This window comes from Hylobates moloch, unplaced genomic scaffold (genome assembly GCF_009828535.3).
Source record: "Hylobates moloch isolate HMO894 unplaced genomic scaffold, HMol_V3 SCAFFOLD_12, whole genome shotgun sequence".
Taxonomy (NCBI): Eukaryota; Metazoa; Chordata; class Mammalia; order Primates; family Hylobatidae; genus Hylobates; species Hylobates moloch.
The window spans coordinates 47945281-47961581 of record NW_026652287.1 but is presented as its reverse complement, the minus strand read 5'-3'; the positions used below and the strand labels follow the sequence as shown (position 1 = coordinate 47961581).

The 16301-nt window shown below is 43.5% G+C and overlaps 1 protein-coding gene across 1 annotated transcript; it reads left to right on the top strand.

The window, feature by feature from the left end:
* Nucleotides 1-234: 234 nt before the first annotated feature.
* On the top strand, nt 235-14100 carry LOC116479520 (adhesion G protein-coupled receptor E2-like). Its single transcript, XM_058425762.1, has 6 exons — nt 235-542; nt 4176-4242; nt 4817-4908; nt 6934-7102; nt 7188-7298; nt 14071-14100. Exons 1-6 carry the CDS (start codon nt 235-237, stop codon nt 14098-14100), a joined length of 777 nt encoding a protein of 258 aa, XP_058281745.1.
* The last annotated feature ends 2201 nt before the right edge of the window (nt 14101-16301 follow it).

Genomic DNA, 16301 nt, shown 5'->3' with positions numbered 1-16301 from the left:
TATGTATATGTAGATATACGTATATATACACATATATATGTATATGTAGATATACGTATATATACACATATATATGTATATGTAGATATACGTATATATACACATATATATATAGGCCCTTGAGTCCTGGGGAATATTAGAAGAGAACACCACCAATTTCCCATTGCCTGACTCAACTACAAAGCAAATATTCTTTACAATACCATCAAATATCTCAGAATTCTCCCCAGTTGCATGGTACAGGAGAAGCCATGGGCCACACTCAAATCTGACCGCCACTCTGGGCGTCTTTTACTTCTCCCCCAGGTGCTGTGCTCCATCATCGCCGGTGCCTTGCACTATCTCTACCTGGCCGCCTTCACCTGGATGCTGCTGGAGGCCCTGCACCTCTTCCTCACTGCACGGAACCTGACGGTGGTCAACTACTCAAGCATCAACAGATGCATGAAGAAGCTCATGTTCCCTGTGGGCTACGGAGTCCCAGCTGTGATACTGGCCATTTCTGCAGCCTCCAGGCCTCACCTTTATGGAACACCTTCCCGGTTAATGCAAATTCTCACAATCCTTATCTTCTCTGGCATAACCATGGCCATTGCTAGAACCTAGATAGCATTTTTATGATACCTGCTTTTAATTAGATCAGTAGGGATTTTAGGCTGTATTGGTTGGATTACACTACAGCTCCTCATTCTTAGCTATTGAGTTTATTTCAATTACATTTCAAACTAGGCATTGTAGAAGAGGGTTTTCGGAAATTTTCTGAATGAAATAAAGGGCAAGTCTTTGGAAAGCATGAATAGGACAAAGACACTATATGTCATAATCCCTAGGGCATCTTTCTGCTAGAAGATTATAATAATTAAGGAGGGTCAGGCTCAGTGGCTCACACCTGGAATCCCTGTGCTTTGGGAGGCTGACACAGGAGGATCACTTGAGCCCAAGATCTTGAGACCAGCCTGGGCAACACAGCAAGACCCCTTCTTTACAAAATTTAAAAAATTAGCGGGGCATACTAGCACACACCTGTAGTCCTAGCTACTGAGGAGGCTGAGGTGGGAGGATCGCTTGAGCCCAGGAGTTCGAGGTTGCAGTGAGCTATGATTGCGCCACTGCACTCCAGCCTGAGCAACAGAGAGAGACCTTGTCTCTAAAAAATAATAATAATAGTTAGGGATAATGTATTTAAATCTCTCTCATTGAAAATAGCAAGAATGAAATCAAAGTGCTCACGATAGCATTTTTTTTAAATCTAACCTACTTTATCCAAATCTTTTAGGATGCTTCAATTTTTCATTTGAAAAAGTAGACCTGATTTGAATAACCAAAATAATTGACACTGTCATAGTTAAGATTTACGAGATGCTTACTTTGTGCCAGGTACTTTTCTAGCTTGTTTGTTTGTTTGTTTATTTGCCAGTTGCATTGGTTGAAACCTCCAGGACACTGTTGACTAGAACAGCAGACAATTTTGTCTTGCTCCTGAACTTAGGGAGAAAGCATTGAGTCTATCCTCATTAATGTATGATGTTAGCTGAGGATTTTTCATAGATACCCTTTTTCTGGTTAAAGAAATTCTTTTCTATTCCTAGTGTTGGGTATTTTGATGATGAAAGGATGTTTGATTTTGTCAAATGCATTTCTGAAGCATATAATTTTTAATTATATGGGATTAAAATTATATGATCACATTATAATTATATTAGATTTTTATATGTAATTTATATATATGTAATTCTATATAAATATGTATCTATGTAATTTATATATTATATGATATAATTAAATATAATTATATCATATAATTATAAATTATATTATCACATTAAATTATATAATCATATATAATTATATGATTACTTAATCCTTTGTTCTATTAATACACATAATAGAACAAAGGATTAAAATTATATGATCACATTATAATTATATGGTTATATATGGTTAATTATTTACCTTTGAGTCCTGGGGAACATTATATGGTTATATATGGTTAATTATATGGTTATATAATTATAATGTGATCTTATAATGTGATCATATAATTATATGATTATGTAATTATATAACTATAATGTGATCATATAATTTTAATCCTTTATTCTATTAATATGTGTATTACGTTGATGGATGATTAGATGTTAAACTAGCCTTACATTCCTGGGATAATTACCACCTGGTCAGGGTATATAATCCTTTTAATATGTTGCAGGACTTGGTCAGCTAGTATTTTTCTGAGGATTTTGGCATTCATTTTCATAAGGGATTTTGGTCTGCAGTTTTCTTGTCTTGTGATGTCTATTTCTGAGTTTGGTGTCAGAGTAATACTGGCCTCGTAGAAGATTTGGGAAGTGCTTCCTCTTTTTCCATTTTTGATTTTGTGAACTATTAACACTAATCCTCCAAAAGTTAACCATAGAGCCACCATATGACCCAGGTATATACCCAAAACAAATTAAAACAGATGTCCACACAAAAACTTGTAAATGATGCAGGATGCAGCCATAAAAATAACAAGATCAGCCAGGCGTGGTGGCTCACGCCTGTAATCCCAGCACTTTGGGAGGCCAAGGCGAGTAGGTCACGAGTTCAAGAGATCGATACCATCCTGGCCAACATGGTGAAACCCCGTCTCTACTAAAAATACAAAAGTTAGCTGTGGTGGGTGCCTGTAATCCCAGCTACTTGGGAGGCTGAGGCACAAGAATCACTTGAACCTGGGAGGTGGAGGTTGCAGTGAGCCGAGATGGCGCCATTGCACTCCAGCCTGGCGACAGAGCAAGACTCCATCTCAAAAAAATAAAATAAAATAAAATAATGAGATCATGTCCTTTGCAGCAATATAGATGGAGCTGGAGGCCATTATCCTAAGTGAACTAATGCAGAAACAGAAAATCAAATACCGCATGTTCTCACTTATAAGTAGGAGCTAAACATTGGGTATCCATGGACACAAACAAGGGAACTTCAGACACCGAAGCCTACTTGAGGGTGGAGAGTGGGAGGAGGGCAAGGATAAATAAACGACCTATAGAGTACTGTGCTGATGACCTGGGTGACGAAATAATCTGTACACCAAACTGCCGCAACATGCATTTTACCTACATAACAAACCCACAAAATGTACCTCTGAACCTAAAATAAACGTTTAGAAAAATGTTGTACGTGAATGCTCATAGAAGCAGTATTTAAAATAGTCAAAAATTGGAAACAATGCCTATCACTGATGAATGGATAAACAAAACATAATATATCCACAATGAAATATTATTCAGCCGTAAAAAGGAACGTTAAGAGACCATTCAGTCATTATTTATTTATTTAGAAACACTCTATCACCCAGGCTAGAGTGCAGTGGCACCATCTCAGCTCACTGCAACCTCTGTTCTCTGCTGCCTGGGTTCAAGCAATTCCAATGCCTCAGCCTCCTGAGTAACTGGGATTACAGGCATGTGCCACCACACACAGCTCATTTTTTGTGTGTTTTTAGTAGAGAAAGGATTTCACCACATTGGGCAGGCTGGTCTCAAACTCCTGACCTCAAATGATCCACCCGCCTTGGCCTCCCAAAGTGCTGGGATTACAGGCGTGAACCACTGCACCTGGTCTCATTCAGCCATTTTAAAATGCTGCAATATAGGCATTGCTCTGTTGCCCAGGCTGGAGTGCAGGGTTGCAATCACAGCTCACTGCAGTCTCGACCTCCTGGACTCGAGCAGTCCTCCCACCTCAGTCTCCCGAGTAACTGAGAATACAGGTGTGAGCCACCACACCCAGCTATTTTTTTTATTTTTTGTAGAAATGGGGTCTTGCTATGTTGCTCAGGCTGGTCTCAAACTCCTGGCCTCAAGCAATCCTCCCACCTCGGCCTCCCAAAGTCCTGGTGTGAGCCACTGTGCCTGACACAACCTTCCATTTTTGTTTCACTGTTACAATGTGTCTAATTGTGTGTATCTTCCTTGAGTTGAAATTTTGGGGATCTAAGACTGTGTTCATTTTCTTCACCACTGTATCTTCAGAGCCAACCACAGACCCTATCACTAAAGAAACACTCAATATTGTTGACGTAGGAAGGAAGTGAGGAAGTGGTGAGGAGGGAAAGAATAGATTTACGTAACTGTTCCATGTCTCCAAAAACTGATGCGTTGTTTTTTTTTTAATCTCTCTCTCTTGTTCAGCTGCTGGCTCCAACCAGAAAAGGGATTTATATGGGGCTTCCTTGGACCTGTCTGCGCCATCTTCTCTGTGAGTGACATCATCTGAGCATCCTTGCTGCCCCGCTGAGGGTCATTAGAAAAACAAGATAATAAAGATGGTGACAAGAGCAGGAATGTCCCCTGGGTTGTCATGGGTTGGGTTAGGTTTCCTAAGACCATTCTTGAATCTTCAGACTCTAACACTGTTACTCAATATTTAAGAAAAACACTTGTGTGTATAATTCATATTAGACAGGCTAGCATGCAGAGATAATGGGCGTCAGGCCCAGTGTGGTGGCTCACGCCTGTAATCCCAACACTTTGGGAGGCTGAGGCAGGCAGATCACTTGAGGTCAGGAGTTCAAGACTAGCCTGGCCAACATGGTGAAACCCTGTCTCTACTAAAAATACAAAAATTAGCCAGGCGTGGTGATGGGTGCCTGTACTCGGGAGGCTGAGGCAGGAGAATCACTCGAACCCGGGAGGCGGAGGTGGCAGTGAGCTGAGATTGCACCACCACACTCCAGCCTGGGCAACAGAGCAAGACCCTGTCTGAAAAAAAAAAAAAAGAGAGATAACGGGTTTCAAAATCTATTCAACAAATCTTCTGTGGTTTTCTGAAGGTGAATTTAGTTCTTTTTCTGGTGACTCTCTGGATTTTGAAAAACAGACTCTCCTCCCTCAATAGTGAAGTGTCCACCCTCCGGAACACAAGGTAAGATGGAGAAGGGGGTGATAACCACACAGATATGTATGGTTCCCAAGAGCCAAGCCATGTGCCTCAGCAGCCACTGAGGTCCCTTCTCAGGGTCTTTTGAAGGGACCCAGAGTAAACAGACGCAGCCATCCTTCTATGGCAGCCATCTCAGATTCAGTGGTGTCCTGTTGAGACCCCATGCAACATGTTTTGTCCATGTCTAATCTCAGTTTGTGAATCCCAAAGCAACAGGAAGAATCTTCACTGGCTGGTAAGTGGTATATATACAAAATAGGATGCAATTCGACCACAAAACAGAATGAAACCATGTCATTTGCAGCAACATGGATGAAACTGGAGGTGATTCTCTTAAATGAAATAAGCCAGGCACAAAAAGACAAATACCACAGGTTATCACTTACATAGAGAGGAGCTGAAGAAGCTGATCTCATGGAGGCAGAAAGTAGAATGATAAAAGTTAGCCGGGCGTGGTGGCGGGCGCCCGTAGTCCCAGCTACTCGAGAGGCTGAGGCAGGAGAACCGCTTGAACCCAGGAGGCAGAGGTTGCGGTGAGCCGAGATCGCACCACTGCACTCCAGCCTGGGTGACAGAGCGAGACTCTGCCTCAAAAAATAAAAAGAAAAAGAAATTTTCTTTTTCTTTTTATTTTTTGATTCCAGAGTCTGGAAAGGGTGTGTGAGTGGACAAAGCGATGAAGAGAGGTTGGTTAATGGGTACAACATACAGTCAGATAGAAGGAATAAGTTATAATGTTGGATGGCAGAGTAGGGTGACTCTAGTTCACAATATATTGTATATTTCAAAATAGCTAGAGGGGAGAATTTGAAGTGTTCCCAACACATACAAATGATAGACACTCGAAGTGACGGATACCCTGAATACCCTGACTTAATCATGACACACTCTATGCATGTTAACAAAATATCACATATGTCCCCACAAAGATGTACAAACATTACGAATCAATAAACTAAAAGGTTAAAAACGTCTTTGGACTTTTGTCAGCAGTCCTATAACAAAAGTACAAAGCAGGCTGGGCACGGTGGCTCATGCCTATAATCCCAGCACTTTGGGAAGCCGAGGTGGGCAGATCACAATGTCAGGGGTTTGAGACCAGCCTGGCCAAAGACACCAGCCTGGCCAACATGGTGAAACCCCGTCTCTACTAAAAATACAAAAATTAGCTGGGCGTGGTGGCAGGTGCCTGTAATCCCAGCTACTCGGGAGGCTGAGGCAGAAGAATTGCTTGAACCTGAGAGGCAGAGGTTGCAGTGAGCCAAGACTGTGCCATTGCACTCCAGCCTGGGTGACAGAGTGAGATTCCATCTCAAAAAAATAAATAAATAAAAATAAAAATAATTCCTCTACAGGGCTTGAGCATTTTGTTGTTCCAGGCACCCTTGTGCAAAATTAATGAACTTTCTTCTAGATTCCTATCATTATCCTTTCCAAATTTTGTATGTCATGCTTTGGTTATATTGGTGATTTGAAGAGACTGTGTAGCTCATGAACACAGAAATCTCTTTTCATATTCAAAAATAATCCTTTTTTTTTTTTTGAGACAGAGTCTCGCTCTGCTCTGTCACTCCCAGGCTGGAGTGCAGTGGCTCTATCTCAACTCACTGCAACCTCCGCCTCCCGAGTTCAAGCAATTCTACTGCCCCAGCCTCCTGAGTAGCTGGAATTACAGGCGCCCCCCACCACACCTGGCTAATTTTTGTATTTTTTTAGTAGAGACCGGGTTTCACCATGTTGGTCGGGCTGGTCTCGAACTCCTGACCTCAGGTGATCCACCTGCCTTGGCCTCCCAAAGTGCTGGGATTACAGGCATGAGCCACCATGCCCATCCCCAGGTGGCATTTCTACTGTGGGCTATTGTTGACAGTAAAGATCTAAGCTGACCACAGCCCAATCTGAGAAATCATCTACAGGGGAGGGCAGAGGACTCCATGGGTACAGATGAAATAGCCTTGATTCTGTTTCTCTGGGTGCATCACCAGCCTCCTTTTTTATTCAATCCAGGATGCTGGCATTTAAAGCAACAGCTCAGCTGTTCATCCTGGGCTGCACGTGGTGTCTGGGCATCTTGCAGGTGGGTCCGGCTGCCCAGGTCATGGCCTACATCTTCACCATCATCAACAGCCTGCAGGGCGTCTTCATCTTCCTGGTGTACTGCCTCCTCAGCCAGCAGGTACCACTGCCTAGTTCCCACCCGGGACTCTTCCTGTCCTCACTGATCTCTGTGAGCTGACCCAGTGCATGCTTTGCCTCTGCAGGTCCGGGAACAATATGGGAAATGGTCCAAAGGGATCAGAAAATTGAAAACTGAGTCTGAGATGTACACACTCTCCAGCAGCGCTAAGGCTGACACCTCCAAGCCCAGCACGGTAAGATCACGCATTGCTCCAGAGCACTTCACTAACCGACCCACCTGAGGAGCATGTGCCTATCACACAAGGAAACCTGGGAATATAGCAGGCAATGCCCTAGAAAGGCTCGCATCTGAATACGCCTTGACTCATTAACCATTAGCAATGATCTCAGTTTAAATGTTTATGTTTTTTTTAATCAGTCAGGCCTGTTGGGATTACAGTCATAGCCTGTCATCCCAGCATCGCTGTCATCCCAGCATTTGGGAGGCCTAAGCAAGAGGATCACTTGAGGCCAAGAGTTCCAGATGACCCTGGGCAACATAGCAAGATCTCATCTCTACAAAAAATAAAAATAAAAATTAGCCAGACATGGTGGCAAGCACCTGTAGTCCCAGCTACTCCTTGGGAGGCTGAGGTGGGACAATCACTTGAGCCCAGTAGGTTGAGGCTGTAGTGAGCCATGATCATGCCACTGCACTCCAGCCCAGGCAACAGAGTGAGACCCTATCCCAAAAATTAAAAAAAAAAAAAATCTTTGGCTCTTACTCCTTAGGGAACTGTGCTTAGTTTGACTCTCACACACAAACACTCCTATCGGACACCTACTGTGTGCCATGCATGGTTAACTAAATGAGCAGAAATTGATCTGAAGCAGTGATGCACATTCTACCCAGAAGCATTTACCCTATCCCTTTCCTCTACATACAAATCTATCTCACAGTCACTTGGCACCACCACCCAATAAGGCAAGCATGGGAGGAAATGCTGTACATATTTATGAATTAAACAGAAATAAGTGTTAACTGGGAATTAGGCTTTCTTAACAAGTCTGCCTCTACCAACTACCACTTAGTAGTGGGTAGTGGGCAGTGCCTCTACTCAGCACCCTCTACCCACTGCAAAACTCAGAAAGAAAAGCAGTAATGGGGCCAGTGATGGTGGCTCATGCCTGTAATCCCAGCACTTTAGGAGGCTGAGGCAGGACAACTGCTTGAGGCCAAGAGTTCAAGACTAGACTGAGTAACCCAGTGAGACCTCGTCCCTATAAAGAATTTAAAAATTAGCTGAGGGTGGCGGTGTGCACCTGTAGTCCCAGCTACTCAGGAAGCTGAGGTGAGAGGATCACCTGAGCCCAGGAGTTTGAGGCTGCAGTGAACTATGATTGCGCCACTGCACTTCAGCCTGGATGACAAAGCAAGACCTCTTCTCTAAAAAATAATACAAATAATAAAATTAAATAAATAAAGCTTTAAAAACACACTGGGCGACCTGGGAATCAGCGGGTGATGCCCTAAGAGGGTTCACATTCGAGTGACTCCTTGACTCATTAACCATTAGCAATGATCTCAGTTTAAATACTTTTTTATAAATCAGCCAGGAACAGTGGTTCAAGCTTGTAATGCCAGCACTTTGGGAGGCCAAAGCAGGAAGATCACTTGAGCCCGGGACAACTTGGGGATCACTTAAAGCCATATTATCCTATGCCTCAATGGCATGGGATAATTCATGACATTGATGACTAATAACCAACATTTATTAATTTAGACATACAAAGTTCTCTTGTATTTTTCTCACCTCTTCTTCCATCTTCTCCAGATTGTATGTGTAATTCTAACCCCATTTCACTGATGAGCAAAGTAAGACTACTTGGATTTGTGTGAAATGTACACAGTCTCGGCCAGGCGCAGTGACTCACGCCTGTAACCCCAGCACTTTGGGAGGCCGAGGCAGGCAAGTCACAAAGTCAGGAGATCGAGACCATCCTGGCTAACATGGTGAAACCCTGTCTCTACTAAAAATAAAAAATAAAAAAAAAAAATTAGCCAGGCATGGTGGTGGGCACCTGTAGTCCCAGCTACTCAGGAGGCTGAGGCAGGATAATAGCGTGAACCCAGGAGGCAGAGCTGGCAGTGAGCCAAGATCGCACCAATGTACTCCAGCCTAGGTGACAGAACGAGACTCCGTCTCAAAAAAAAAAAAAAAAAGAAATGTACAGAGTCTCTTCAGTCAGTGAGATTTAGGTCTCTTGAGTCTTCCCTCACATTTAAAGAGCCCATTCAGGGCCAGGCACGGTGGCTCATGCCTATAATCTCAGCACTTCAGGAGGCCAAGGCAAGCGAATCACTTGAGGCCAGGAGTTCGAGACCAGCCTGGCCAACATGGCAAAACTCCATCTCTACTAAAAATACATAAATTAGCCAGGCGTGGTGGTGCACACCTGTAATCCCAGCTACTCAGGAGGCTGAGGCACAAGAATTGCTTGAGCTGGGGAGGTAAAAGTTGTGGTGAGCCAAGATTGCCCCATGCCACTGTACTCTACCCTGGGCAACAGAGCAATACTCTGCCAAAACAACAACAACAACAAAAAAAAACAAAAAAACAACAACAAAAAAACAGCCTATTCAGCCTGGGCAACGTAACGAGACCCCATCTCTATAAAAAAAGTTTTAAAAACTCGCTGGGCATGGTGGCACATGTCTGTGGTCCCAGCTACTTGGGAGGCGAGAGGATCGCTTGAGCCCAGGAGTTGGAGACCAACCTGGGCAACATGGCAAAATCCCATCTCTACACAAAATATCAAAACTAGCTGGGCACCGTGGTGCATGCCTATAATCCCAGCTGCTTGGGAGGCTGAGGCAGGAGGATCACTTGAGCCCAGGAGTTCAAGGCCACAGTGAGCTACGACTGTGCCACTGCACTCCAGCCTGGGTGACAGCGCAAGACCCCTTGTGTAAAGTAAATAAATAAATAATAAATTTTTTAAAGTCTTGAAAAGAAGCCCACCATACTGCCAGGCACTCTTTCCGCATTTGCATTTCTCTCATTACCTTTTTCCTTTTTTATTTTATTTTTTTCTTGAGACGGAGTTTTGCTCTTGTTACCCAGGCTGGAGTGCAATGGTGCTATCTCGGCTCACCACAACCTCTGCCTCCTGGGTTAAAGCGATTCTCCTGCCTCTACCTCCCAAGTAGCTGGGATTACAGGCATGCGCCACCAAGCCTGGCTAATTTTGTATTTTTAGTAGAGACGGGATTTCTCCATGTTGGTCAGGTTGGTCTCAAATTCCCGACCTCAAGTGATCTGCCTGCCTCAGCCTCCCAAAGTACTGGGATTACCGGCGCGAGCCACCGCGCCCGGCCTCATTACCTTTGTCATCCAACCTGCACAATCCCTGTTTCCAACACAGGATCTTCTATTTCCTTTTCTGTTCTCACTAAATGCCCTCACCACCTATGTCACACACACACACACACAAATCCACAAATCCAAGTCATCATGATGACACATTGTAAATTCCATGCTCTCAATCATACAACCAAACACGAGCATCCGCCTTCCACATTCCCATATTATTGACTGTCCATTCTGTCTTTTTTTTTTTTTTTTTTTTTTTTTTTCAGACAGAGTCTCACTCGCTCTGTCACCCAGGCTGGAGTGCAGTGGCACCATCTGGGCTCACTGCAAACTCTGCCTCCAGGGTTCAAGTGATTCTTGTGCCCCAGCCTCCCGAGTAGCTAGGATTACAGGCGCCCGCCATCACGCCCAGCTAATTTTTGTATTTTTAGTAGAGACAGAGTTTCACCATGTTGGCCAGGCTGGTCTTGAACTCCTGGCCTCAAGCCATCTGCCTGCCTTGGCCTCCCAAAGTGCTGGGATTACAGACGTGAGCCACTGCGCCCAGCCCATCCCTGTCTTTGACTCTCCTACATCCTTCATACTTTATAAAGACCTTGATGGTTACGCTGGGTTCACCAAGACAATCCAGGGCAATTTTCCCGTCTCAAGATCCTTTTCATAACCATATCTACAAAGTCTCTTTTTCCATGTCAGGTAGCATTTACAGGTTCTGGGGATTAGGGATGTGAACCTCTTTGGGGGGTCATTATTCTGTCTATTATACCCATGTAGTTTGGGTTCACCTATTGTAGAATCATCAAAACCTGCCTCATGTTGTAGATATTTGCATAAATATTTATCACCCTTTCACCCCACACAGCCACTAGAAATGATATATACACATTGAAGGAAGGAAACATGTACTTTGTGTAGGGAATTAGAGTTAGGCCATCAGATAACCAATAAAGGCTTCTGAAATTTAAGGTGTGTGATCAGATATTTCTGCCAACTACAGACAAAGGACCAAGAAAATCCGTTGCATTACTTAATGTCATTTTATCTTCTACTGTTTCCTAAAACTTGGTATCTCTGGTGTTTGAAAATGTATGTGTCTTGGCCGGACATGCTGGCTCACGCCTGTAATCCCAACACTTTGGGAGGCCAAGGCGGGCAGAGCACTTGAGGTCAGGAGTTCGAGACCAGCCTGGCCAACATGGCAAGACCCCACCTCTACTAAAAATACAAAAACTAGCCAGGCATGGTGGTGGACGCTTGTAATTCCAGCTACTTGGGAGGCTGAGGCACAAGAATCACTTGAACCCAGGAGGCAGAGGTTGCAGTAAAGCCGAGATCGAGCCACTGCACTCTAGCCTGGGTGACAGAGTGAGACTATGTCTCAAAAAAAAAAAAAAGAAAAGAAAATGTGTGTGTCTTGCTCTTATTCTGCAGTCCCTGCCATGGCTTTCTGCAGTCTTGTTTCATAAAAACAAAATGTCTTGTGATCACTACTGAATAATCTCCTGAAGCACAATATTTATTAATCTCTTGAGCACATATTAATTATGCATTAAATACTAACTATATAAGCAAGTGAAGCTGACCATCTCGAACCCTAGAAATTACACTGAGTTTCCTATGAACCTAGGAATAAATAAGTCATATTGGAGATGGAAAAGATATGGAGAAAAGGAATTCAGGCCGGGCGCAGTGGCTCACGCTTGTAATCCCAGCACTTTGGGAGGCCGAGGCGGGCAGATCACTTTAGCTCAGGACTTCAAGACCAGCCTGGGTAACATGGCAAAATTCCATTTCTACAAAAAATATAAAAATTAGCCAGGCATGGTGGTGCATGCCTGTAGTCCCAGCTACCAGGAGGCTAAGATTGGAGGATTGCTTGAGCCCAGGAGGTCAAGTATCCAGTGAGCTATGATCCCATTACTGCACTCCAGCCCGGGCAACAAAGCAAGACCTCTGTCTCAGGGGAAAAAAAAGGAATTCAGTGCTTCTTCTTTTAAATCTTATATGATTAACAATAGATAACACTTCTAACATTTCATTAATTTCCCACCTGGCTTCTTTTATGACTCCACATTTAAAGCAATATTACACAAACCCTGGAGCTCAGAGGTCAAGACATACATTTGGAAACAGATAGATCTTTTTAAATGTTTTTTAATTGATCCATAATAGACGTACATAGTTTCTAGGTACATGTGATCATTTGCTACACTCATATAAGCAAATCAGGGTAACTAAGATGCCTATCACCTTAAATACTTATCTTTTCTTTGTACTAATAACATTCAAATTATTCTCTTCTAGCTATTTTTGAAATGTATGGTAGATTAATGCTAACTATAATCACCCTACTTCAGATACGACTTTTTTTTTTTTTTTTTGAGAGGGAGTTTTACTCTGTCTCCCAGGCTGGAGTGCAGTGGCACCATCTTGGCTCACTGCAACCCCCACCTCCCAGGTTCAAGCAATTCTCCTGCCTCAGCCTCCCGAGTAGCTGGGATTACAGGCGCCTGCCACCAAGTCCGGCTAATTTATTATTATTATTACTATTACTATTGTATTTTAGTAGAGACGGGGTTTCACCATGTTGGCCAGGCTGGTCTCAAACTCCTGACCTCAAGTGATCTGCCCGCCTCGGCCTCCCAAAGTGCTGGGATTACAGGTGTGAGTCACCGCGCCTGGCCCAGATAGATATTTTACTGCAACACATTTACTTCCTCTTAACTTTGGTAACTTGGGGTTTAGGAGGCATACAAAGATGGGACTTCTGAGAAAGAACAGGATGGAGCAAAATTAAAGCTGATACGGCCTTTTGATTTTTTCCTGACAAATACATACGGTAAGAAAACCTTATGATTAAAGACTTCGTGGCCAGGCATGGTGGCTCACACCTAGAATTCTAGCATTTTTGGGAGGTTGAGATGGGAGGATCACCTGAGCCCAGAAGTTCAACAGCAGCTTGGGCTATACAGTGAGACCCCATCTCTACAAAAAATTAAAATTAAAAAGTGAGCCGGGCGTGGTGGCACATGCCTGTAGTTGCAGCTACTCGGGAGGCTGAGGCAGGAGGATCACTTGACCCTGGGAGGCGGGGGTTACAGTGAGTCGAGGCCGAGCCATTGCACTCCAGCCCAGGCAACAAGAGTGAAACTCTGTCTCAACAACAAAATACATACATATATATTTCAGGTTAACTAGAAAAATCTTCTGAATAAGATCTTCCCTCTTTGCCCGTGGAAAATCTGAACAATCTTTGAGCCATCTAGAGGGGAAAGAAAAGACTTTGTTCTGTGTGTTTCAAGAAATTCACCATGTCAGCGATATGAAGGATGTTATGGAAGGCATGCTTGGCATTCAATTCCTGCAGAAACCGGAAAGCTTCCATGCCCTGCAATGTGCTCATCAAACTCTCAGCATATGGATGGCCAGCTGTGGCCCATATCTTGGTCACTCTGAAGCACAATATTTATGAAGCTATAGAAGGTTAAGACCTCTTCTACAGCCTCTCCTTTCTACAAAGACTCCTCCAAATCTTGAAATGAAGCAGGAAAACGAGCCTAAGAAGACTTTCATACCAACAACATCTGAAAGGACTAGAATGTCCACACCACCATCTGGATTTCTTAATTTTTTTGTTGTTGTTGTTCTCTAGTTCTATGGGTTTGATTATTTCGTCATGTGAAAAATATTGATTACTCACACATAGATCAAGAGAGACACGGCTCCTGCCTTCATGGAGCTTTTAGGGGAAAATGAAGTGGCTCTTGCAGCTAGAGTTGACTCAGAAGCTGAAATTCCTAGAAATCAGGTTTCTACTGCTAGGCAATTGAAGTATAAACTATTTTATAAACACTGTCTTCTTTCATCTTCACACCAACATGCAGAAAAGTTTCTAATCTCAGATCAGGGATGTGCAACAAATTCCATTTCAAAGGAATGACCTGCAAAACTCCTAACTATTCCAAGCAAATGCCCTTAACCCTGTCTGTTATCTGCTTTCCTTGAACAGAAATTCTACATGACCATAAAACCTCGAAGATGGGTATGACACAGTTCATGCCCTGTAACCTAGCACTTTGGGAGGGTGAGGCAGGAGGATGGCTTGAGCCCAGGAGTTTGAGACCAGCGTGGGCAGCAGAGTGAGACCCATCTCTACCAAAAAAAAAATTAAAAATTAGCCAAGCATGGTGGTGATATAGGAGTTAAGAAGAAATCATTTAGGCAAATAGCAAGGGTAGGAAGTCCTAGTAAGGTTTTCCGTTTAATGAAAAGCAGCCCCCAAAATCATTTTCTTTTCTAACAAACAGCAGCCTGTAAAATCGAGCTGCAGACATAGACAAGCAAGCTGCAAGCTTGCTTGGGTGAATGCTGGCAGCTGTGCCAACAGGAAAAAGCTACCTAGACTAGGCATGTCCAAAATGGCGGCTCCAAGTTCCCTCCTCTTTGCCAGCCATGTGTACAGTAAAAAGCAGACAACATCGTGTCAGCCAAGTGGAAAGCTAATTTGCATAATAAGATTAGGGTGGGGTGGCCAGCTTACATAGGGGTAGGCCCTAGGTAAATCAGACACTGCCTTCTCAAGCCTGTCTATAAAATCTGGTGCACTATGACGAGGGTCAGATTTCCCATTCAGACGCCCCTCTCCCACACAAGAGAGAACTGTTCTCCTTTCTCTTTCTTTTGCCTATTTAACCTCTGCTCCTGGCCAGGCACAGTGGCTCACGCCTGTAATCCCAGCACTTTGGGAGGCTGAGGTGGTCAGATCACCTGAGGTCAGGAGTTCAAGACTAGCCTGGTCAACATGGTGAAACTTTGTCTCTAGTAAAAATACAAAAGTTAGCCAGGTGTGGTGGCACACACCTGTAATCCCAGCTACTCAGGAGGCTGAGGCAGGAGAATTACTTGAACCCAGGAGGCAGAGGTTGCAGTGAGTCGAGATCATGCCACTGCACTCCAGACTGGGTGACAGGGCAAGACTCTGTCTAAAAAAGGAAAAAAAAAACCTCCGCTCCTAAACTCACTCCTTGTGTGTGTCCATATGCTTAATTTTCTTGGCATGAGACAACGAACCTTGGGTATTACCCCAGACAATGACGCCACTTCAGTGGCACACACGGGCACAGCCAGATGTGGTCCCAGCTATGGGAGGATGAGGTGGGAGGGTCACTTGAACCCAGGAGTTCAAGGTTACAGAGCGCTATGATCACACCACCACACTCGAGCCTGGGTGACAGAGCAAGACCCTGTCCCCAAAAAATTAAAATTTAAAAAAAGTTTTGAAGTTGCACAGATATAGTTTGATGAACTGAAAGTCTAAAAATAAATAGTAAAGTTATTAACATAATAAATAGAAATATATGTAATTCCAGGAACTATAACCTCCAGCTACAGAAACGCTTCTTAATCAAGAACCAAAAAGCAAAAGCAATAAAATAAAAACCTGAAATGTTTTACTCAACAAATCTTAAAGCTTCTAAATAACAACATCATAAACAAAGTTTGATGTCAAGTAATTAAAATATTTACATTACAAAGGATTAATGTTAAGAGCATAAAATAGGCCGGGTGCGGTGGCTCATGCCTGTAATCCCAGCACTTTGGGAGGCCAAGGCAGGCAGATCACTTGAGTCCAGTAGTTCGAGACCAACCTGAGCAACATGGTGAAATCCTGTCTGTACCGAAAAAATACAAAAAATTAGCAGGGTGCAGTGGTATGTACTTGTAGTCTCAGCTATTTGGGATGCTGAGGCAGGAGAATCACTTGAACCTGGGAGATGGGGGCTACAGTGAGCTGAGATGTCATCACTGCTCTCCAGCCTGGGTGACAGACTCTGTCTCAAAAAAAAAGAGCATAAAATTAACTTAGAAAGAACTGTTTCAAAC

Excerpts from the sequence above, each read along its gene's own strand:
- LOC116479520 (XM_058425762.1), top strand. The coding sequence starts at position 235 with ATGGTACAGGAGAAGCCATGGGCCACACTCAAATCTGACCGCCACTCT. Across the intron at positions 7,103-7,187 it reads ACTGCCTCCTCAGCCAGCAG|GTCCGGGAACAATATGGGAA; the intron begins GTACCACTGCCT and ends TTGCCTCTGCAG. Across the intron at positions 7,299-14,070 it reads ACACCTCCAAGCCCAGCACG|TTCTATGGGTTTGATTATTT; the intron begins GTAAGATCACGC and ends GTTGTTCTCTAG.